We start from the raw sequence: 25,007 nt of genomic DNA on the forward strand, positions 1-25,007 counted from the left end.
CCCGGCCCTCGCGCCGCCGCCCAGCCGGACTGCAGCGGCCCAGCCCGACCATGCGCCGCCTGCCTCTGGCCCTGCTACCGCTGCAGCTCGCCCTGCTTTTGGCCGCGGCGGCTCCTGAAGCGCCGGTGAGCGCGCCGCGGAGCCTGGTATGGGGACCCGGGCTGCATGCGGGCGTCGTTCTGCCCGTCCGTTATTTCTACTTGCAGGCGGTCAACTTGGAGGGCCAAAACCTCACTCGCTCGCCCCCAGGTAGCGTTCAGCCTCCGGCCTCCCTCGCCCCGCTGCCCACTTTCCCCCGGTCCCCGCCGCGCGACCCCCAGCCTCCCGGGAATTCGCCCGCGCCCTGCGCCGCGGCTTGCATGGTGTCCTTCCCCTGGCGCGTGTCGCCCTTTCTGGTCTAGTCACCTCTGCATCTCTACACAAAGGGAGATCGCAACAAGTTTGTTGAATGAATGAATGAACTCTAAGGGCTCTTCCACATTTAACGTGCAGGGAACTGATGATCGGATTTGATGGCGCACAGCGTGTTAAGGAATGCTGTGTGGGTCTCATATGACGATGTCGTTCCACCTCCGACTTAGTTGCCTGAACTGTTAAAACTTACAGGGAGTGTCTTGCTGTGATGAGTCATCAAACCCAAGATTGTTTAGGCCCGATCTGTTGAAACAGCTAACGCCCACACTGAGCAAATGTCTGAGCAGGAGGCTAGATTTTGTTTTCTTCTCATAGTTTTGAGTTCCTGAGAACAGCTTACAGGAATTAGTGAAAAAGTCACCAGAAATCATTAGGTTTTCATTCTACCAAGGATGGATCGTGTCCTGAACCCTTTCTTCCCACTTCTCCCATTCTCCTTCTCATTTTAGCTTTGTAACTTCTTACAACCTGTCCTGCTGGTTTCAAGATGTTGCTAGTCAGGATTTACTAATTAATATCTGTTTAGGGCTCCTGCCAACTCTCACTGTTTTATCAACAAAGAGGATAATCAGAATAACCCAGTGCCTGGTCCCAGGCCTGGGAACTTCACTTAGGCACAGAAAATAGGCCACAGTTTTGGGATGGGGGAGGGGCGATTAGGCAAAGCAGAGAATTTAGGAGCCAAACTTGATTCACTTTTAGATTTAATGATATTTTTTTTAATGTCGTTCATTCAACAGTTATTTATTGACTGTACCTACTATGTATTCGGTATTCTGCTGGACTTGTAAGTATGAAAAGGAATTCACCGTCTATTGGGAAAACAGGCACGCAAATAACCAATCACGGTGCTAGGTAATTGGCACAATGAAGGCATATATAGAATGCAATGGGAATATAAGAAGAAGACCTCCAGAGTCTGCCTAGAAAGCTGGGGAGAGATGTCTGGAACTGAGATCTGTAGAATGTGAGGGTTTCCTAGGCAGCATGCAGGTGGAGGACCAGCATGCACAGAGGCATCAGAGAGCCTGCTATTGGGGAAAGGAAGTAATTTAGTGATGCTGAGGAGAAAGGACTTGTAGGAGTATAGCCAAAAGGCAAAGGAGAGCCACTGGAAAATCTTGAGCTAAGGAGTGACAAGAATCTGCCGCTTCCTTAACCATCTCAGTGGCTTGTGCTGTTTCTTTGATTCAGAACACCAGTACTAAAGTTGTGTTATCATCACAATCAACTTTTTTTGTGAAAAATAACATATACAAAAAAGCAATAAATTTCAAAGCATGTCACAACAATTAGTTGTAGAACAGATTTCAGAGTTTGGTTTGGGTTACAATTCCACAATTTTAGATGTTTGCTACTAGCTGCTCCCAGACACTGGAGATTAAAAAGAAATATCAGTATAATGATTCAGCAATCATACTCATTCGTTAAACCTTACCTTCTCTGTATAACTCCACAGTCACCATCTTTCTCCCACTTTGGGCTATGCCCATTCTAGTTTTTCATGTTGGACGAGCTGAAAATAATATGGGGTAGGGAGATGGAACTAGGTGATGTTCTGGAAAGGCTGGGCCCTCTAGGTTTCACAACTTATCTTGTCTAGGGACCCATCTGGAGGTTTTAGGTTTCTGGAAAGCTACCCTACTGCATGGAGCTTTGTAGAATCTTATATAGCACCGTAGGTGTTCTTTGGGATTAGTAGGAATAGTTTTGGTGGGGTTTGGCAAGTTATGCTAGGTAGCAATGTCTAAATAAAGCTTGCATAAGAGTAACCTCCAGAGTAGCCTCTCTGCTCCATTTGAACTCTCTCAGCCACTGATTACCTTATTTGTTCCACTTCTTTTCCCCCTTTTGGTCAGGATCGCATTGTTGATCCTATGGTGCCAGGGCCAGGCTCATTCCTAGGAGTCATATCCCATTTAGCCAGGGAGACTTTCACCCCTGGATATCATGTCCCACGTAGGGGGGGAGGGCAATGATTTTACTGGCGGAGTTGGGATTAGATTTAATTACACTATTAATAGAACATACAGAAATTCAAATAAAATACATTTTTATATAAAAATATTAGCAAAGATTTTTAAAGTGGTAATCCTCAAGCTTATAAGGGAGCAATAATAAAATAATCTCAAACAGTGACTGTCATCTGCTCATGGGAGCACAAACCGGTAAATTTTCTGGAAGAAATTTTCAAACTGCATCAAGAGTCTTAAAAATTTACAAACTTAATATGCAAAAGAACAAATTTCAACGGTTAAGAAATGTAATTTTTAAAAAGATGTCATTTACAAAAAATATTCATGCCATTTAATCTGGTAATTTGAGTTCTAAGTATCTTCCCTGAGAAAATAATCAGAATGTTACGGATTTATATGCAAGGATATTCTTACAACATCATAATTATTTATTATAGCAAGTTTAAATAGCCAGCCTTAAGGTAGTTGCTAAATAAAGTATGGTGCCTTCATATGATGGAATATTTTACAGCCATTAGAAGTAGTGTTGGAAAAAAATATTTAATAATGTTTGTAGTAGGGTAAAGGTGGAACAGACAGGAAAGAAATGATCAATGTTACCCCAATTTTGTAATAAATAAACTCATACTGATGCTGATCACCATTTCAGTGGTTATAACAAGATAGTATGGGATTTTTTCTTTTTCATATTTTTCTTCCAGTTTTTTTCTACAAAATAATCATAATATGTTTATAACCCAGGAAAAGTCATTTTTTAAAAAAAGCAAACCGAAAGCCTTACGCCAAGTTTTTTGAACCTCACTTTCTTTCCTTTGCATTTTTTCCTTTCCAGCCGCTTGACTTCCATTTTACAAGCTGCTCTCTGGCTCTGAAAAGTTCATCCAATCAGTTCCTTACTTTTTCTGCCACCTGTCATTCACTTGCAAGTTCTAAAATCTTACCTCTTCCAAGGACTAATCGAAAAAGTGAAACATTATTCTCAAGCTGTAACTCTTAAAGTTGCTTGCCAAGATTCCCTTATTAAATAGCACTCCCGTTTAACAGTGTAGCATGTTTGTGAACTTGCTTATTAAGATTCTTGAGCTGCATTTGAAAGAAAATGGATTCAAGCTGTTTTCAAATATTGGCTCTGCTACTCATTGTACATGTGATCTTGGACAAGTTACTAAACTTGGAGCCTTAATTTCCTTATTTATAAAATGAGGGTGACAGATACCTACCTCTCAAGTTATAGGAAATAAATGAGATGAAATAAAATGTGAAAATCTCAAGCACAGGAACTTGTAGCTAATGTATACTAAGTGAATTTCTTTTTAAAGCTTTTAATTTTTTTCCAGATCAAAAATGTTCAAGATTTCTGATTTTAGTGATCTAAGACTCTGATAGTGCAATCTCCTTTTGCCTTATAGTCCCCTGCACTCCCGTCCAATAAGTGATTTCTCTTAAAGGAGTTTGGATTCAATTGAGCTTCAATTCTGTTACATGTTAACCTCCCAGGGTAAATAGAAATTCATAATCCCTCCTTTTGAAGCAATTTGAAATTTTACTTTTCTCCTTTTTTCTTTTATGGGATTAGAATTGCTTGTTTCCATTTCAGCACGTGTTCACTGTTATTGCATAATTCTAACATTAATTTTAGGCCAAGGTGAAATAGGCATAAAGATCATGAAAATAACTGAACATTTAAAATATGTATTTCCCATGATTTTATTTTATTTTTATACATATATTTAGAAATATACTTTCAAATGCTATATCAGAGGTATAAAATCTTATATATGAAAGAGACCATAGAGATCTAATGTAATCTCTTCGTTTTACAAATAATGAAGAGACCTGCTTAAGATTGTGGAACTAGTTTCATCTGTAACTCCAGCTCTTAACAACAACAGAAAATCACAGTAAGACAAGTATATACTTGTCTTATAACTGTTTTATTTATATAAAGTAATAAAATTATGGCAAATAAGAACTATTTGATCAGGAAGAAGAAAATCTTTTTGTGCATTTCCAGTTTGAGGAGGGAGCAGTGGAAATGGTTTTCTAATTCCCAGACTCTGCTCTCCTGATTTTTCATTTACCACACTATTTTGCCTTTCTGAAACCAACTGGGAAATACTGCTAAGCAATAAATATGTATTTCACTCAATCTTGTCAGGTAATTGACCAACATTTTGAATAACTTTACAGTAAATCACTACCTTTTTTTTTTTAACAAAATCCCATGTTTATCTATTATAGTTCACTTGCTTTAGCAGTTTTCTTTCATTATTTTATCACACTTGTTTCAAGGATCCTAAAATGTATGTTTTTTGGTATTTAATTATTAAATAATAACCAGATATCTAATACTACCTTACTATTATTTATTAAGTTGCAGAGGCTGAGAAACATTTCTTCTGACCCTACAAGGAAAAATTAAACTTAGGAAGACCAAAAGAAAGTACGCTTACACTCACTAGAATTAGAAACTATGAACAGGAGATGCAAACTTTTTTCAATAATTTCAAGGAACATAGTAAATTATGCTTAATTCATAATATGATAGAAATAAGATAAAAGGAAGAGACACGAAGAAAGACAGAATGGGAAACAAATACACAGAAGCAAGCAGCCTAGGTTGAGAAGAGAGAAAACTTCAAGTAAAGAAGGTATAGAGTGGCTTAGATTCTTAAAAGACTACTTTGGTCACAATTTACAGTTTACTAGGGCTGTGAATTTCAGAGGATTAGCCAGATTTGACATGGTGATTAACTGTTCTTTATTCTTAAAGCCTCCTGAGGATCAGACTGAATGGTGTATCTAATGCACTCCCCAGGAAAGAGGTTCCAGAAGTTTATTCTTGGGCTATAGTAACAGCAATCACAGCAGTATTATTTCAAAGCTAATATACTATAGATAGCAACGAGAAAGTTTGTGAAGAAGGTATTGTTTACACTATAACAGAAAATCCAAAAATTTTGGACTTGGAAGAGATGATAGATCATCCTAATATAACCATTTCATTTCAAACTTAGGAAACAGGTTCAGAGAAATAAACTGTAGAATTTGCAAAGCTCTGTGTGTGTGTTTGTGATATGAGTAAATGTATTTGTGCACAGAATGGTAACTAGCTATTATCTCTAAGAAAATGGGCTTAGAAGTATAGCTTGAAATTTGAGTTAAAACAAGGGAAGTTTTCTCAGAAATGAAGGTTATTAGATACTGAAGTGGTTTACAAAAAAGTTTGTGTACTTTATAAGGAGAAGGCTGGATTACCTTAGAGTTTTGTCACTCTAGATCTAGTTCATGGATTATTTTTTTTGATGTTTTTTTATTGTGAAATATATATACAAAGAAAAGAAAGAAAAAGCACCAATTCTGAAAGTACATTTCAACAAATACTTACAGAACAGATTTCAGAGTTTGTTATGGGTTACCATTCCACTATTTCAGGTTTTTCCTTCTAGCTGCTCCAAAACACTGGAGGCTAGAAAAGATATCAATATTGTGATTCAGCAGTCATACTCATTTGTTAAATCCTGTTTTCTCTGATTTAACTCCTCTTCCTTTGATCCTTCTTCCAATTTATAGGGATCTTTAAGCAATGTCCATTCTGATTTTTTCATGTTGAGAAGGGGTGTTGACTCTAAATGAATGGGGGGATGTAATCAGTTGATTATCTTAGAGAGACTCGTCCCTCCATGTTTCAGGATTTATCTGGCTGAGGAACCTTCTGGAAGTTATAGGTTCCAGGAAAGCAAACTTAGTGCAAGAAACTTTTATAGTCTCAGTTTGGACCTTAGGTGTTCTTAAGAGCTAACAGGAGTGATGTTGTTTGGAGTTTAGCAAACCATGGTAATTAGCACTAACTGAAGCTTGTGTAAGAGTAGCCTCCAGAATAGCCTCTTGACTCTATTTGATCTCTCTCAGCCACTGATGCCTTATTTTATTACACTTCTTTTCCCCTTTTGTTCAGAAAGCATTGTTGATCCCATGGTGCTAGGGTCAGACTCATCCCAGGGAGTCATGTCACATATTGTCAGACTTTCATCCCTGAATGTCATGTCCCACATAGTGGGGAGGGTAATGATTTTCCTTGCAGAGTTAGGCTTAAAGGGAGACACCATATCTGAGCAACAAAGAGGTTTCGTGGAAGCAACTGTTAGGTCTTGTTATAGGTAGTCTTAGCTTTCCAGCTACAGAAATAAGTTTTATAAGGGCAAGCCTGAAAATCAGGGGCTTGAGCTATTTTCTTGGGAATCTTCAATGGTTGAGAGGGCTTTCCCAGATTGGTAAATTTAATAGTTCCATTTTTTTTCCCTTTGGACCCTCAAGGGACCTTCTCAGCCCACCATAGCCTGACATGTCTGGGTATTATGTTAAGCTATAGAAAATTACAAGGCCTCATGCCCATTCTAGACTCCAGGAATTTGGGTTGTTTAATGAGCTATCCAGACAAGTTGATTTAGATTGTGTTACAGAAAATTTAGGTTCTAGACATAATAAACCTCTCTATCTTTGGTCTCATACAGTAGGTAAAGGTCTAGAGTACATACACTATCATATTTTACCCTGTGTTCTGAATTACCTTAGTCTCAGCCAGATGGGCTTCACTTCTATCTCTAATTGAGGCCTGATGTCTTTTTTGGTTAATTTAACTGTTATTGTTATGTGAGCTATGCTAACTTTCAGGGCTGCAGCACTCCATTTCTGGGTCTTAGTGTCACAGAGTTACTCAAAGTTCCATGGAAATAGCAAGTGATACACATATAGCTCTGTCTCAGAATCCAGAAATACACTTACAACCTCAGATTAAGTGTGGCTGCTAGAAGGGTTTACAATCTAGGCTCCAATTTTCTTATAAGTATTTTTTTTTATTAATAAAAAAATAAAAATTTTTTTAAATGTAACAACAAACAAATGCAAACATTCTTAACTTTTGATCATTCCGTTCTACATACATAATCAGTAATTCACAATATCATCACAGCTTAAAAGTATTTTTGAAAGAGACCTTGGCATATTTGTTCTTTTGTTTCTGGCTTATTTTGCATACGACATTGCCCCCCAGGTTTCTTCAGGTCATTGTGTCCCTCTTGAAGGCTTTACTTTTTGTAGCTACACCATATTTATCATATAAATCTATCACCGCTTGCCATTCTGCTTCTCAGTCATTGTACCCTTCAGCTCCTGCCATCTATTGGACGTCATGAATAATGTCCAAAATAAATAAACCATGTCTTACAGTGTCCTCGGTTGTAGAATCAGCAGCACTCTCAGTTTTAGACCATTTTCGTTGATCCATAGAGACAGATAACCAATAAGTACATTTTATAAAATATCAAATCAAAACTACCACTTTTTTGTCCCTCCTCCATAGTTAGTTGCCCCTGGTAGTGCTGTGGTACTGTTGATGTTTTCCTGTTAATTACTGGCCATAGCATACGTTTTTAGTTTTCTCCCTCTACCCCTCTGTTCTGACTCCTTGTCCAATATCACACCTTTGAAATATCCATTGCACATTCAGCATATTATATACCACATTTTGTTTATCCTCTCATCTGTTGATGGGCACTTGGATTGTTTCCATATTTTGCCAATTGTGAATAGTGTCGCTGTGAACATTGATGTGCGCATGTCTGTTCTTGTCACTGCTTTCAGTTCTGGGTGTATACTGAGTATTGGTATTGCTAGGTCATAGGGCAACTCAATATTTAGATTTCTGAGGAATCGCCAAAATGTTTATCACAGTGACTGTACCATTATACATTTCCACCAACAGTGAATAAGTGTTCCCATCTCCCCACATCCTCTCCAACGTTTGTAGTTTTCTGTTTGTTTAATAGCAGCCGTTTTTATAGGTGTGAAATGATATCTCATTGTAGTCCTGATCTGCATTTGCATTATAGCTAATGAAAATGAGTGTCTCTTAATGTGTATTTTTAGCCATTTGTATTTGCTGTTTGGAAAAGTGTCTTTTCATATCCTCTGCCTATTTTTTAATTGGGTTGTTGGTTCTTTTGTTGTTGAGTTGTGTAATTTCTTTATGTACACAGGATATCAAGCCTTTATGCAACATGTGGTTACCAAATACTTTCTTCCATCTAGTTGACTGCCTCTTCATCTTGTGACAAAGTGCTTTGAGGCATAAAAACTGTTGACCTTAGGAGTTTCCATTTATCTATTTTTTCCTTTCACTGCTTGTGCTTTAGGTGTAAAGTGTAAGAAGATGCTTCCTCCTATTACCAGATCTGGAAGATGTTTTCCTCTAGATGTTTTACGGTACTGGCTCTAACGTTTAGGTCTTTAATTCATTTTGAATTAATGTTTGTATAGGGTATAAGGTAGGAGTCCTCTTTCATTCTTTTGGCTATTGATATCCAATTCTCCCATGCCCTTTTATTACACAGACTGTTTTGTCCCAATTCAGTGGATTTGAGGGCCCTATCAAGGATCAAATATTCATAGATTTGGTTATCTGTCTCCCCACTCTCAATTCAATTCCATTGGTCAATACTTCTATCTTTGTGCTAGTACCATGCTGTTTTGACCAGTGTGGTTTTATAGTAAGGTTTAAAGTCAGGAAATGTTAGTCCTTTCACTTCACTTTTCTTTTTTAGTATATTTTTAGCTATTTAGGTTCTCTTTCCCTTCCAGATACATTTAATAACTAGCTTTTCCAAGTCTTCAAAGAAGGCTGATGGGATTTTGATTGGTATTGCATTGAATCTGTAAATCTTGGGTAGAATTGACATCTTAATGACATTCAACCTTCTTATCCATTAGCATGGAATGTCTTTGCATCTATTTAGGTCTTCTTTGATTTCTTTTAGCAGTATTTTGTAGTTTTCTGTGTACTGACCCCTGACATCCCTAGTTAAGCTTATTCCTAGGTACTTGATTCTTTTGGTTGCTATTTTGAATGGATTTTTTTCCTTTATAGTCTCCTCAATTAGGTCATGCCTGTCATATAGAAACATTACTGAGATTTGTACATTAATTTTGTATCCTGCCACTTTACTGCATTTGTTTATTAGCTCAAGTTGCTTTGTCATAGATTTCTCAGGGTTTTCCAAGTATAGGATCATGTCAACTGCAAATAATTAAAGTTTACTTCTTCATTTTCTGTTCAAATGCCTTTTATTTCTTTCTCCTGCATGATCACTCTAGCTAGGACTTCTTGTACAATGTTGAATAATAGGTGGGGAAAATGGACATCCTTGTCTCATTCCCAATTTTAAGGTGAATGCTTTCCATTTCAAACCATTCAATGTGATGCTGTCTATTAGTTTTTCATATATGCCATTTATGATATTGAGGACGTTTCCTTTGATTCCTGTCTTTTGAAGTGTTTTATCAGGAAAGGATACTGAATTTTGTCAAATGCTTTTTCAGCATCACTCAATATGATCATGTGATTTTTCCCTTTGAGTTTGTTAATGAACTGTATTACATTGATTGATTTTCTTATGTTGAACCATCCTTGCATTCCTGGTATAAATCCCACTTGGTTCTGATGTACAATTCTTTTAATGTGTTGTTGGATTTCATTTGCTAGTATTTTGTTGAAAAGTTTTGCATCTATGTTCATTAGGGAGACTGTCTTTAGTTTTCCTTTCTTGTAGCATCTTTATTTGGTTTGGGTATTAAAGTGATGTTAATTTCATAAAATGATTTAGGTAGCATTCCTTTTTCTTCAGTTTTTGGAGGACTTTGAGCAGGATTGGTGTTAGTTCTTTTTGGAATGTTTGATAAAATTTTCCTGTCAAGCCATCTGATCCTGGGATTTTCTTTGTGGGAAGATGTTTTTTAAAAACAATATGTTTACTGATAAATCTTCACAAGCATACAATCCATACATGGTATACAATTGGTGACTCACAATGTCATCAGATATTGTATATTATCACCATGATAATTTTAGAACATTTGCATCACTCCAGATAAAGAAATGAAAAGGAAAAATGCAAACATCCTATACCCCTTATCCCTCCTTCCTATTGCCCATAGTATTTCAATCTACCCAATTTATTTTGCCCCTTCCCCCTGTTATTTATTAATTTTTTATCCATATTTTTTATAATTTTTTATTAATTAAAAAAATTACAAGAAAGAAATGCAAACATCCTTAATATATGCTCATTCCATTCTATATATATAATCAGTAATTCACAATATCATCACATAGTTGCATATTCATCATCATGATCATTTCTTAGAACATTTGCATCAATTCAGAAAAAGAAATAAAAAGACAACAGAAAAATAAAACAAAAACAGAAAAAAAAAAGAATTTTACATAACATACCCCTTACCCCTCCCTTTCATTGATCACTAGCATTTCAAACTGAATTTATTTTAACATTTGTTCCCCCTATTATTTATTTTTATTCTGTATGGTCTACTCATCTGTTGACAAGGTAGATAAAAGGAGCATCAGACACAAGGTTTTCACAATGACACAGTCACATTGTGAAAACTATATTATCATACAACCAGTAGCCTTGATTCTTGAAGACGATTGTGTAACTATGTAGCTTGTGTCTGATGCTCCTTTTATCTACTGTATGGACAGATGAGTAAAACATATGCATTAAAAATACATAAATAATAGAGGGAACAAAGGTTAAAATAAAAAAATAGATGGAAATACTAGTGGTCAATGAGAGGGAGGGGTAAGAGGTATGGTATGTTTGAGTTTTTTCTTTTTCTATTTATTTCTTTTTCTGGAGTGATGCAAATGTTCTAAAAAATGATCATGATGATGAATATACAACTATGCGATGATATTGTGAGCCATTGATTGTACACCATGTATGGAATGTTTGTATGTTAAGAATGTATGTGCTTGTATGTTGTTGTATCAATAAAATTAAAAAAAAAAAAAAAAAGAATCAAGGCTACTGGAATACAGCTCAACAGTTTCAGATACTTCACTCCGGCCTCTCCAATACACCACAAACTTAAAAGAGATGTCTATATAATGCAAAAGAATAACCTCCAAGATAACCTCTCAACTCTGTTTGAAATCTCTCAGCCACTGAAACTTTATTTTGTCTCATTTTTCTCTTCCCTCTTTTGGTCAATAAGGTTTTCTCAGTCCCATGATGCTGTGTCCCAGCCCATCCTGGGAGTTCTGTTCCATATTGCCAGGGAGAGTTACACCCCTGGAAGTCATGTTCCATGTAGCAGGGGAGAGCAGTGAGTTTATCTGCTGAGTTGACTTAGAGAGAGAGTCCACATCTAAGCAACAAAAGAAGTTCTCTGGGGTGACTCTTAAGCATAATTATAAGGAGGCTTAGCTTCTTCTTTGCAAGACTTGTAGTGCGAAAACCAGGAACAAGGCCACAGGCCTTCAGGAACGTTCCACGAAGTTAGAACAGGCTGAGACTAAGGATCCGTAGTTTAGGGAAGCAGGTTTTATTTGCTATGGCCATAGGGCTCAGTGAGTAACCTCTGAAAGTCTGAGCCCCAAACAAAAGGCAACCTTAGCTTTTATAGACTCTTTAACATGTTAAAGAAAAGGTAAACAATTGGCTGATTTGAGAATGGCTCAGAGCTGAACCGTTAAGGAGCCCCCACCCCAGGAATGTCTTCTTTTGCCTATGTGAATCTTCACCAGTTCCTGAAGGCTAGGGGAGGGGGTTTCTATACCAGGAAATGTGCCTTATCTCGCTTGCCTGCAAGGAGAGGGGGTTTGGGGATTTTCCACAGAGAGCACAGCTAAACCAGAAACAGGGGAAGGCCTGCCTGCTACAGAGTAAGTTTCATCAGGGCGAGTCCCAAGATTGAGGGTTTAGCCTATTGAATTGGTTGTCCCACTGCTTGTGAGAATATCAGGAACTCCCCAGATGAGGAAGTTGAATTTTCCTCCTTTCTCCCCAATCCCCCAAGGAGACTTTGCAAATACTTTTTTATTCACTGCCCAAATTATTCTGGGATATATTGGGGCATAATTCTAACCTGTACAAACCAACAAGATCTCATGCCCTATTCAAGATTTCACATACTAATGGTGTTCAACTAAACTGACCATACAAGTTAAATTAGATAATGTACTACCCAAATTATAAATTTTGCACTAAATAAATATCTCTCCTTTTGGTCTCACACAGAAGTTGAAGTTTTAAAATAGGGATGATATTATCCTTTACACTGTATTATGAGCTACCCCAGTTCTATCCAGATCAGCTTCATTCTTATCTCTAGACCAAGTCTGATCTCTTTTTCAACTTTTTAAACAGTTCCTCTGTGGAGTAGTGCTGACTTTCATAGTTTCAGCACTCTAGTCTATGTCTCAGGTTTCACATAAATAGCTGAAGTTTCTGGGAACGTCCAGGTTATACACAATTACCTCAGTATCTCAGAATTTAGAAATAACATCTCCTGAATATATGTGACTGCTGTAAGAGCTTACAATGTAGGATCCTTTACAATAGGCCCCAACATGCTCTCAACTTCAGTTCACTGAGTTTTTGTATTATACTTAGTCCATATGAATGAGTCACGTCTTTTTGTTTCTGACATTTCATTCAACATACAGTCCTTAAGGATCATTAACCTAGTTGCATGCCTCACAGCCTCATTTCTTCTTGCAGCCACTTCTTGCAGTCTATTGTATGTATATACAACAGTTACGCCTTCCATTCCTCAGTCGTTGTACCCTTGGGCCACCTCCATCTACTGTGGCTCTCAAACACTGCAGTAGACACTAGTGTGCAAATGTCCATTTGTGTCCCCACACTCAGTTCCTCCAGGTAGATACTGAGCAACAGAGTTGCAGTATCATATGGCAACCCCACCCCTAGCCTCCTGTGGAACCACCACACTACCCTCCAAGGGGCTGTACCTCTCAGCTTCCCTACTGACAGTGTATTGACAATGAATAGACAAGTCTGTTTCTCTGTATTTTCTCTAGCATTTCTCTCTGTTCCTTTTTTTTTTTTTTTTTTGGTATGAGCAGGCACCGGGAATTGAACCCGGGTCTCCAGCATGGCAGGCAAGAATTCTGCCACTGAGCCACTGTCCTACTGACCTTCTCTCTGTTCCTTTTTAAATAGTTTTATTCATACATCATACAACCCAACCCAAGTAAATAGACATGCCTTTGCTACCATAATCTATATGAAGACATTTCCTTTTCTTCCACAAAGAATCTATATCCCTCCCCCATATCTCCTGCCTGTTGACATTTAGTTTTTGCATAATACCTTTGTTACATTAAGTGGAAACATATTACAGTGTTACTGTTGACTCTACTCCCTAGCTTGATTGATTGTACTTTTCCCTTTATGCCATCCATTTTCAACACCTTGCAACATTGATGTTCATTTATTCTTCTTGTGCAAAAACATTTTTTAATTTGTACATTTAATCACTATCAATGTCCACTCTAGGCATTCCTAACTTATACTGTCTCAGTCTTTATCCTTTATCTTTCCTTCTGGTTTCATACATGCCACTAGCCCTTCTCCCTCAGTCATGCTCATATTTAGTTTCATTCAGTGTACTTATATTATTGTGCTACAATCAGGTAGTATTGTGCTATCCATTTCTGAATTTTTACAGTCAGTCCTGTCGCACAATCTATATTCCTTCAGCATCAAATGCCTAATCTCTACCATAGTCTATCTCCTGATAACCTGAGTTTTTAACTTCAACTTTCAAAGTTCACTTATTAATGTTCGTTCATATCAGTGAGACCATACAGTATTTGTCCTTTTGTTTCTGGCTAATTTCACTTAGCATATTGTCCTTAAGATTCATCCATGTTGTTACATATTTCATGACTTTATTCTGTCTTATAGCTGCATAACATTCCATCATAGGTATATACCATAGCTTGTGTAGTGACTAATCTTGATAGTCATTTGGACTGTGGGAAGTTTTTTGTTGTTGTTGTTGTTGTTTTGTATGCTGCATGGCGGGGGGCACATTTCATTCTTTTTCCATGTGAGTATTCATATTGCAGCACCATTTGTTGAATTTTTGTTTGTTTTCCTTCTTTCTTTGTTTGCTTGTTTGTTTTTTGGGAAGTGCATGGGCCAGGAATTGAACTCTGTCTCCTGCCTGGCAGGTGAGAATTCTACTAATGAACTACCCTCGCACCCCTGTGGGAAGATTTTTTTTTTAATTAAAAATTTTTTTTAAACATAACACCATTCAAACATGAACATTCTTACCATATGATCATTCCATTCTTGGTATATAATCAATAACTCACAATATCATTACATAGTTGTATATTCATCACCATGATAGCTTCTTAGAACATTTGCATCAATTCAGAAAAAGAAATAAAAGCAAAAAAGAAAAAGCTCATATATACCGTACCCCTTACCTCTCCCTCTCATTGACTGCTAGTATTTCCATCTACCCAATATATTTTAGCCTTTGTTTCCCCTATTTTTTTCTATACCTCTTACCACTCTCTTTCATTGATCACTAGCATTTCAATCTACTATGTTTATTTTAACATTTGTTGCCCCTATTTTATTTTTAATCCATATGTTTTACTCATCTGTCCATACCATAGATAAAAGGAGCATCAGAGACAAGGTTTTCACTATCACACAGTCACACTGTGAAAGCTATATCATTATACAATCGTCTTCAAGAGACATGGCTCCTGGAACACAGCTCTACATTTCCAGGCACTTTGGGAAGATTTCTTATTACTGACTCAATCTCTTTAGTTGTAATTGGTTTGTTGAGATCTTCTATTTCTTCTTGAACCAGTATAAGCAGTTTATGTGTCCATTTTATCTAAGTTGTCTAATTTGTTAGTGTTTAGTTGTTCATAGTATTTGCTCATGATTTTTAAAATTTCTTCAGTATCCATAGTAATGACTCCCTCTTGTATTAGTTAGGGTTCTCTGGAGAAACAGAATCAACAGAAACACTCACAAATATAAAATGTATAAAAGTGTTCCACATGACTGCGGGAATGCAGAGTCCAAAATCCTCAGGGCAGGCTGTGAAGCCGATGATTCCCATGGAGGGTTTGGATGAACTCCACAGGAGAGGCTCACCAGCCAAAACAGGAAGAGCCTGTCTTTTCTGAATCCTCCTTAAAAGGCTTCCAGTGATCAGATTAAGCATTACTCATTGCAGAAGACATTACCCTTTGGCTGATTACAAATGGAACCAGCTGTGGATGTAGCTGACATGATCATAATTTAATTCTATGAAGTGTCCTTATCACAACAGACATGCCAGCACTTACCCAACCAGACAAACAGGTACCACCACTTGGCCAAGTTGACACATGAACCTGACCATGACAGTCCACCCCTTGTCAACTTGGCAGCTATACATACCACATTAAACCATACCTAATTTCTAAATAAAAAACAATAAAACACACATTTTTTCTTTCACCTAACAATACTCAACTATCCTGCATATAACTGGAAACACATTAAATCTCTCCAGAATAGGGTGCAAATCTTTGGGTAATATTCATTCTTAAACTTGATATTTTACAATTTAAATAGTATAACATGAACAAAACAGCATTACAGTCTTCATTTCTGTAACTGATCACGTGGTCAAAGTTCATATTTATCACTACCTTCTTCCACTACCCATTCCATGTTCCCTTTACCCTCAGCAAGCACTTCAGCTGGCCATGGTTCTTTGCCTGGTGGGGTGACCCAAACCTTCATTCCTGAAGTTTCAGAGCCATTAGTAGTCCTGCCTGGATTGGGTTGTTGCAGTTTTCCGTTGATTTTAATCACAGGGCATGGTAGTACTTAAAGACACACTACGGGATCTCCTATATTCCAAGAAAACTCTTCTTTACCTCATTGTGTAGTTGCAGTCCTACTTTCCCCTGATAATCAGGGTCAATCACCCCGGACAATAATGTAATCCCCTTCTTGGCTTGTTGAGCCAGTGGCATAAGTAGCCCAAATTGGTCAGGTGGCAGTCTTAGATTCCAGTTCAATGAAACCATAGTTGTTTCTCCTGGTGGAAGCACTCCCCCTTTTGGAAATAAAACCTGTAGACCAGCAGAGCTCATAGTCACAGGGACAGGAAGCAAAAGTTTTCCTAGTGGATCACTAGGGGTAATAGTGAGTGGTACCACTCCCATTTCCACCCCTTAGTTACTGAACCCATGGATCCTGGCTATGGGAGAAACAGCACCATGCAGTGGAAGCTGATTCAGAGCATATACAGCTTCCTGGAGAACATTACCCCAGCCTTTCAAGGTATTGCCACCTAGTTGGCACCGTAATTGAGTTTTCAAAAGGCCATTCCACCGTTCTATCAATCCAGCTGCTTCTGGATGATGGGAAACATGGTAAGACCAGAGAATTCCATGAGCATGTGCCCATTCCCACCTTTCATTTGCTGTAAAGTGTGTTCGTTGATCAGAAGCAAAGCTATATGGAATACCATGACGATGAATAAGGCATTCTGTAAGCCCATGGATGGTAGTTTTGGCAGAAGCATTGTGTGCAGGGAAAGCAAACCCATATCCAGAGGATGTGTGTACTCCACTAGAACAAATCGCTGCCCTTCCATGAAGGGAGTACTCCCATGTAATCAACCTGCCACCATGTAGCTGGCTGGTCATCTTGGGGAATGTTGCCATATCAGGGACTGAGTGTAGGTCTCTGCTGCTGGCAGATTGGGCACTCAGCAGTGGCTGTAGCCAAGTCAGCCTTGGTGAGTGAAAGTCCATGTTGTGGAGCCCATGCATAACCTCCATCTCTACCACCATGACCACTTTGTTCATGAGCCCATTGGGCAATGACAGGAATTGCTGGGGAAAGAGGTTGACTTGTATCCACAGAACGGATCATCTTATCAACTTGATTATTAAAATCTTTCTCTGCTGAAGTCACCCTCTGGTGTGCATTCACATGGGACACAAATATGTTCATGTTTTTCGCCCACTCAGAAAGGTTTATCCACATACTTCTTCCCCAGACCTCTTTGTCACCAGTTTTCCAATTATGGTCTTTCCAAGTCCCTGACCATCCAGCCAAACCATTAGCAACAGCCCATGAATCAGTAAACAAACGCACCTCTGGCCAGTTTTCCTTCCAAGCAAAATGAAGAACTAGATGTGCTGCTCAAAGTTCTGCCCACTGGGAGGATTTTCCCTCACCACTGTCCTTCAAGGACACCCCAGAAAGGGGTTGTAATGCTGCAGCTGTCCACTTTCAGGTGGTACCTGCATATTGTGATGAACCATCTGTAAACCAGGCCCGAGTTTTCTCTTCCTCAGTCAATTCACTATAAGGAACTCCCCAAGAGGCCATAGCTCTGGTCTGGGAAAGAGACGGTAATGTGGCAGGAGTGGAGACCATGGGCATTTGGGCCACTTCTTCATGTAATTTACTTGTGCCTTCAGGACCTGCTCTGGCCCTATCTCATATATACCATTTCCATTTTACACTATAGTGCTGCTGCACCCACCCAACTTTATGGCTTGGTGGGTCAGACCACACCCAGCTCATGATAGGCAACTCAGGTCTCATGGTAACTTGGTGGCCCATAGTTAAGCGTTCAGTCTCTACTAAGAGGCACTAGCAGGCCAAAAGCTGTTTCTCAAAAGGAGAGTAGTTATCTGCAGCAGATGGTAAGGCTTTGCTCCAAAATTCTAAGGATCTGTGTTGTGATTCTCCTATAGGGGCCTGCCAAAGGCTCCAGATAGCATCTCTATTTGCCACTGACACTTCCAACACAATTGGATCTGCTGGATCATATGGCCCAAGTGGCAGAGCAGCTTGTACAGAAACCTGGACCTGTCACAGAGCCTCCTCTTGTTCAGGTCCCCACTCAAAATTAACAGCTTTTCTGGTCACTTGAAAATGGGTCGGAGTAGCACACCCAAATGAGGAATATGTTGTCACCAAAGTCCAAAAAGACCGAACAGGCATTGTGCCTCTTTTTTGGTCGTAGGAGGGGCCAGATGCAGCAACTTACCCTTCACCTTAGAAGGGATATCTTGACATGCCCCACACCACTGGACACCTAGAAATTTCACTGAGGTGGAAGACCCCTTTATTTTTGTTGGATTTATCTCCCATCGTCTGCCACGCAAATGCAGAGTAGTTACTACTTCTTGCTCACTATGTCTAATCAACATGATATCATCAATATAATGGACCAGTGTGATGTCTCATGGGAGGAGAAATGATCAAGGTCCCTGCAGACAAGATTATGACGTAGGGCTGGAGAGTTGACATACTTTTGAGGTAGAACAGTGAAAGTATATTGCTGATCTTGCCAGCTGAAAGCAAACTGTTTCTGGTGGTCCTTACTAATAGCTATTGAGAAAAAAGCATTTGCCTGATCAATAGCTGCATATCAGGTACCAGGGGATGTACTGATTTGCTCAAGCAATGATACCACTTCTGGAACAGTAGCTGCAATTGGAGTTACCACCTGGTTGAGCTTATGATAATCCACCGTCATCCTCCAAGACCCATCTGTTTTCTGCACAGGCCAAATAGGAGAGTTGAATGGGGATGTGGTGGGAGTCACCACCCCTGCATCCTTCAAGTCTTTAAGAGTGGCAGTAATCTCTGCAGTCCCTCCAGGAATCCAGTATTGCTTCTGATTTACTATTTTGCTTGGTAGGGGCAGTTCTAGTGGCTTCCACTTGGTCTTTCCCACCATAATAGCTCTCACTTCACGAGATAGAGAGCCGGTGTGGGGATTCTGCCAGTTGCTCAGTATGTCTATACCAATTATACATTCTGGACCTGGGGAAATAACTACAGAATGGGTCCAGGGGCCCACTGGACCCACTGTGAGATGGACCTGAGCTAAAACTCCATTGATCACCTGGCCTCCATAAGCCCCCACTCTGACTGGTGGACCAAAGTGATGTTTTGGGTCCCCTGGAATTAATGTCACTTCTGAACCAGTGTCTAATAATCCCCCAAATATCTGATCATTTCCTTTTCCCCAATGCACAGTTACCCTGGTAAAAGGCCATTGGTCTCCTTGAAGAAGACTTAGAGGAAGATTAACAGTGTAAATTTGTGGCAGTATGACAGGGTTCTCCCCCAAAGGGACCTGGCCTCCCCTTCATTCAAGAGGTTCTGGGTCTGTAAACTGTCAAGTCTGGAAATTGATTTAAGGGGCCGTGACTCTGTGTTTTTGTAATTTAGGTTAGACTTCTGTTCACTTGACCTAGAACTCTTTTGTTTATACAGCTCCAACAAGAATTTAGTAGACTGCCCTTCTATTGTATTTCTAGGTACCCCATGATTTACTAGCCAATGCTGCAAATCTCTGTGAGTCATAATTTTGATGCTTGCTTTGAGTTCGCTGTCTATTATAATAGCCACGTCTACCCTGTCTTTGGCAATTAAGTGCTGCTACCTGGCTTCAACTCAGGATCCTGTCATCGCCATTGTGTTTAAGGATTCCAGCTCAGTGACAGCAGTTCCTACAGTAATATCTGACCTACAGAGAAGTGCAACCATAGAGCTCTTCAGGGATAATGGTGCTAGTCTCACAAATTTATTTCTCACTGTTCTGGTAAAAGGTGCATCCTCCGGACATTCCTGGGGTGTAACAGCAGGCTTTGCATGATAAATCCACTCTAACATTCCAATCTCTCTAAGCCTCTGGATCCCTCATCTACATTATACCAGGGCAGTTCTGGCATTTCAACCTCAGGTAATGTTGGCCACCTTTTGATCCATGTTTCAACCAATCATCCAAACAAACTGTTAATACCTTTTCTAACCCTTCAAGCTATAACATTGAATGCAGAATCTCTGCTTAGTGGGCCTATATCGATATATTCAGCCTGATCCAGCCTTATAGTGATCCCACCATTATCCCACACCCTTAAAATCCATTGCCTCACATATTTCCATGATTTCTGTCTATATAAATTAGAAAACCCACACAGTTCTTTTGGAGTATAACGTACCTCCTCATGTGTGATACTTTGTACCTCACCTTTAGGGGCCTTTTGGGACTTTAGTCTAGTTATAGGTCTAGAAGAAATGAGGGATGGTGGGGGTGGGTCATGAAAAGAATTAGAAATATCTTCCAAGCCATTTGCTTCAGAGCCTTCATTTGAAGTTTCATCTGGTGAAACAGGATTAATCACTCTAGGGCTAATCTCTTCAGGAGGAGGTTGGGTGGCCAACTCCTCAAGGCAAGCTTGAGGTGGGGTGGTTATGTCCTCAGGGAAAACTATTACAGGGTTATCCAGAGAAGACTCAGCAGGATCTAGGGTTTCGACCTCACCCCCGACATTATCAATCCATATGTCACTATCCCATTTTTCAGGGTCCCACTCCTTTCCAATCAGTGCCCTCACTTTAATGGCAGACACCATGCAAGATTGAGATATCAGTTTACATTGTAAAGTTGCTACTCCAACAATAAGATTCTGAATCTGATTTTCAGAGATCTCAAGTCTTTGGCTACAGGAAATAAGATTTTCCTTCAGGATACTCATAGAAACGTCTATATCTGTCAGACGGTGCTTAAGTTTCTTGTTTGAAGCCTTAAGCCCATCGCTTTCACTCTTTAATGTAGCCAGTGTATCTAACGACAACGAACCAATATCTTTATACCTCTTATTTCTACAAAACTCTGTAAAGGTTTCAGAAACATTATCCCCCAGAGCCTGGCTTCGTACAAGTGAAGCCTTAGGAGAATCGAATGGTGATATTTTGACTATCTCTTTTGCCAACTCACTCCATAGATTGGGAGTATCATTCTGATTATGGGAATCAGAGTCCTTAGTGTCTTTGAGTTCAGTCAGAGTAGACCATTCATAAAAACCCATTTTTAAGATTCTGTTTCTTAAGAACCATTCCTGGTGCTAGATGTATTAGTTAGGGTTCTCTGGAGAAACAGAATCAACAGGGAACACTCGCAAATATAAAATTTATAAAAGTGTCTCATGTGACCATGGGAATGCCGAGTCCAAAATCCACAGGGCAGGCTGTGAAGCTGATGATTCTGATGGAGGGTTTGGATGAACTCCACAGGAGAGGCTCACCAGCCAAAACAGAAAGAGCCTGTCTCTTCTGAACCCTCCTTAAAAGGCTTCCAGTGATCAGATTAAGCATTATTCATTGCAGAAGACATTCCCTTTTGGCTGATTACAAATGGAATCAGCTATGGATATAGCTGACATGATCATGATTTAATTCTATGAAATGTCCTCATTGCAACAGACAGGCCAGCACTTACCCAACCAGACAAACAGGTACCACCACTTGGCCAAGTTGACACATGAACCTGACCATGACACCTCCCATTTCTGATTTTGTTAATTTGTGTTCTCTCTTTTTTTCTTGGTTAGTCCAGCTAGAGTTTCATCGTTTTTATTGACTTTCTCAAAGAACCAACTTTTGGTTTTGTTGATTTTTTTCTGTTGTTTTATTTTCCAGTTCATTTACTTCTGCTTTAATCTTGGTTATTTTTCTTCTTTTATTTACTTTGGGGTTAGTTTGCTGTTCTATTTTTTTTTTAATTTTTTTATTAATCAAAAAAAAGAAAAGAAATTAACACAACATTTAGAAATCATTCCATTCTACGAATGCACTCAGTAATTCTTAGTATCATCACATAGATGTATGATCATCATTTCTTAGTACATTTGCATCGATTTAGGAAAAGAACTAGCAAAACAGCAGAAAAAAATATAGAATGTTAATATAGAGAAGAGAGTTAAAATAATAATACTACTAATATATATATATATAAAAAGGAAAAAGAAAAAAAACAAAAACAAAAGATACAAACACACAAACAAACAAACAAAAAACCATATTTCAGGTGCAGCTTCATTCAGTGTTCCAACATAGTTACATTACACTTAGGTATTATTGTGCTGTCCATTTTTGAGTTTTTGTATCTAGTCCTGTTGCACAGTCTGTATCCCTTCAGCTCCAATTACCCATTATCTTACCCTGTTTCTAACTCCTGCTGGTCTCTGTTACCAATGATATATTCCAAGCTGATTCTCAAATGTCGGTTCACATCAGTGAGACCTTACAGTATTTGTCCTTTAGTTTTGGGCTAGACTCACTCAGCATAATGTTCTCTAGGTCCATCCATGTTATTACATGCTTCATAAGTTTAGTCTGTCTTAAAGCTGCATAATATTCCATCATAGGTATATGCCACAGTTTGTTTAGCCACTCGTCTGTTGATGAACATTTTGGCTGTTTCCATCTCTTTGCAATTGTGGATAATGCTGCTATAAACACTGGTGTGCAAATGTCCGTCTGTGTCTTTGCTCTTAAGTCCCTTGAGTAGATACCTAGCAGTGGTATTGCTGGGTCGTAATCCATTCTGCCATTCTATGTCTTTTGATTGGGAAATTCAGTCCATTAACTTTTTTTTTTTTTAAAGGAAAGACAGAGAGAAGGAAGGAAGGATAGAAGGAAGGAAGGAAGGAAGAAAGGGAAACATCTTTAAACATTTTCTTGTTTTATTGTATTCTGTTTCTCCGTTTTTGTTACATGGGCTGGGGCCGGGAATCGAACCGAGGTCCTCCGGCATAGCAGGCAAGCACTTTGCCCGCTGAGCCACCGCGGCCCGCCCTCAGTCCATTAACTTTTAGTATTATTACTGTTTGGATAATATTTTCCTCTACCATTTTGGCTTTTGTATTACATATATCATATCTGATTTTCCTTCTTTCTACACTTTACTCCATACCTCTCTCTTCTGTCTTTTCGTATCTGACTCTAATGCTCCCTTTAGTATTTCTTGCAGAGTTGGTCTCTTGGTCACAAATTCTCTCAGTGACTTTTTGTCTATAAATGTTTTAATTTCTCCTTCATTTTTGAAGGACAATTTTGCTGGATATAGGAGTCTTGGTTGGCAGTTTTTCTCTTTTAGTAATTTAAATATATCATCCCACTGTCTTCTAGCTTCCATGGTTTCTGCTGAGAAATCTACACATAGTCTTATTGGGTTTCCCTTGTATGTGACAGATTGTTTTTCTCTTGCTGCCTTCAAGATCCTCTCTTTCTCTTTGACCTCTGACATTCTAACTAGTAAGTGTCTTGGAGAACGCCTATTTGGGTCTATTCTCTTTGGGGTGCGCTGCACTTCTTGGATCTGTAAATTTAGGTCTTTCATAAGAGTTGGGAAATTTTCAGTGATAATTTCTTCCATTAGTTTTTCTCCTCCTTTTCCCTTCTCTTCTCCTTCTGGGACACCCACAACACGTATATTTGTGCGCTTCATATTGTCATTCAGTTCCCTGATCCCCTGCTCAAGTTTTTCCATTCTTTTCCCTATGGTTTCTGTTTCTTTTTGGAATTCAGATGTTCCATCCTCCAGTTCACTAATTGTAGCTTCTGTCTCTTTAGATCTACCATTGTAGGTATCCATTGTTTTTTCCATTTTTTCTTCTTTGTCCTTCACTCCCATATGTTCTGTGATTTGTTTTTTCAGATTTTCTATTTCTTCTTTTTGTTCAGCCCATGTCTTCTTCATGTCCTCCCTCAATTTATTGATTTGGTTTTTGAAGAATTTTTCCATTTCTGTTCGTATATTCAGCATTAGTTGTCTCAGCTCCTGTATCTCATTTGAACTATTGGTTTGTTCCTTTGACTGGGCCATATCTTCAATTTTCCGAGCGTCATCCATTATTTTCTGCTGGTGTCTGGGCATTTGATCAGATTTCCCTGGGTGTGGGACCCAGCTGGTTGAAAGGTTTTTCTGTGAAATCTCTGGGCTCTGTTTTTCTTTTCCTGCCCAGTAGGTGGAGCTCGTGGAGCTCGTCTGTCTGCATGGCAGTCGGCCCGGGAAACCGCGCATGGAGGGCGGGGGGTGTCGCCGGCCGCCCTGGCTTGGGGGTGTGCCGGTCCTAATTGCCCAGCTGGCCCGAAACGCCAAGCGTGACGGGAGGGCCCCGCTATCCAACGTTCCCAGTCAGACCGGGGAGCCACGTGCGTGGAGGGGACCCCAGTCGCCAGCCGCCCCGGCCGGGAAAACGCGCACCCCTCGGGTAGCTCACCGCAGCAGATTCTCCCTGCCCGTTCAGCTGTTCCAGAATGGGGTACGCTGTCTTTTTGGTCTCTGTCGTGACTCCGGGAGCTGTTTCGTATTGTTTCTGTTTCTTTAGTTGCTTTTCTGGAGGAGGAACTAAGACCCGCGCGTCTTACTAAGCCGCCATCTTCTCCGGAAGTCCTGCTGTTCTATTTTTACTTTCTCCAGGTGAACAGTTAAGTCCTCGATTTTTGCTCATTCTTTTTTTTTTTTATTTTGGCATGGGCAGGCACCAGGAATCAGACCCAGGTCTCCGGCATGGCAGGCAAGAACTCTGCCTGCTGAGCCACTGTGGCCTGTCCTACTCATTCTTTTTTAATATAAGCATTTAAGGTAATAAATTTCCATTTCAGCACTGCCTTTTGCAATATCCTATAAGTTCTGATATATTCTCATCATTCATCTCTCGATATTTATCAATTTCTCTAGCAGTTTCTTCTTTGACACACGATTATTTAAGAGTGTGCTGTTTAATCTCCATATATTTGTGAAAGTCTTGCTCTGGTGATTATTAATTCCTAGCTTCATTCCACTGTGGTCAGAGAGAGTCCTCTGGATAATTTCAATCTTATTAAATTTATAAAGGCTTATAATAACAATACTTATTATATTGTATCCTAGTATATGATCTAT

General features: G+C 39.2%; 1 protein-coding gene across 1 annotated transcript in view; it reads left to right on the forward strand.

The window, feature by feature from the left end:
• Positions 1-37: 37 nt before the first annotated feature.
• The window catches only part of POGLUT3 (protein O-glucosyltransferase 3), a 50,082-nt gene continuing 25,112 nt past the window's right edge, over positions 38-25,007 (forward strand). Inside the window, exon 1 of the mRNA XM_077113045.1 lies at positions 38-249. Coding sequence (XP_076969160.1) covers positions 51-249 — 199 coding nt within the window. The 5' untranslated portion in view covers positions 38-50. The remainder of the gene's footprint in view (positions 250-25,007) is intronic.

Source organism: Tamandua tetradactyla, chromosome 8, assembly GCF_023851605.1.
Source record: "Tamandua tetradactyla isolate mTamTet1 chromosome 8, mTamTet1.pri, whole genome shotgun sequence".
NCBI classification, from domain to species: domain Eukaryota; kingdom Metazoa; phylum Chordata; class Mammalia; order Pilosa; family Myrmecophagidae; genus Tamandua; species Tamandua tetradactyla.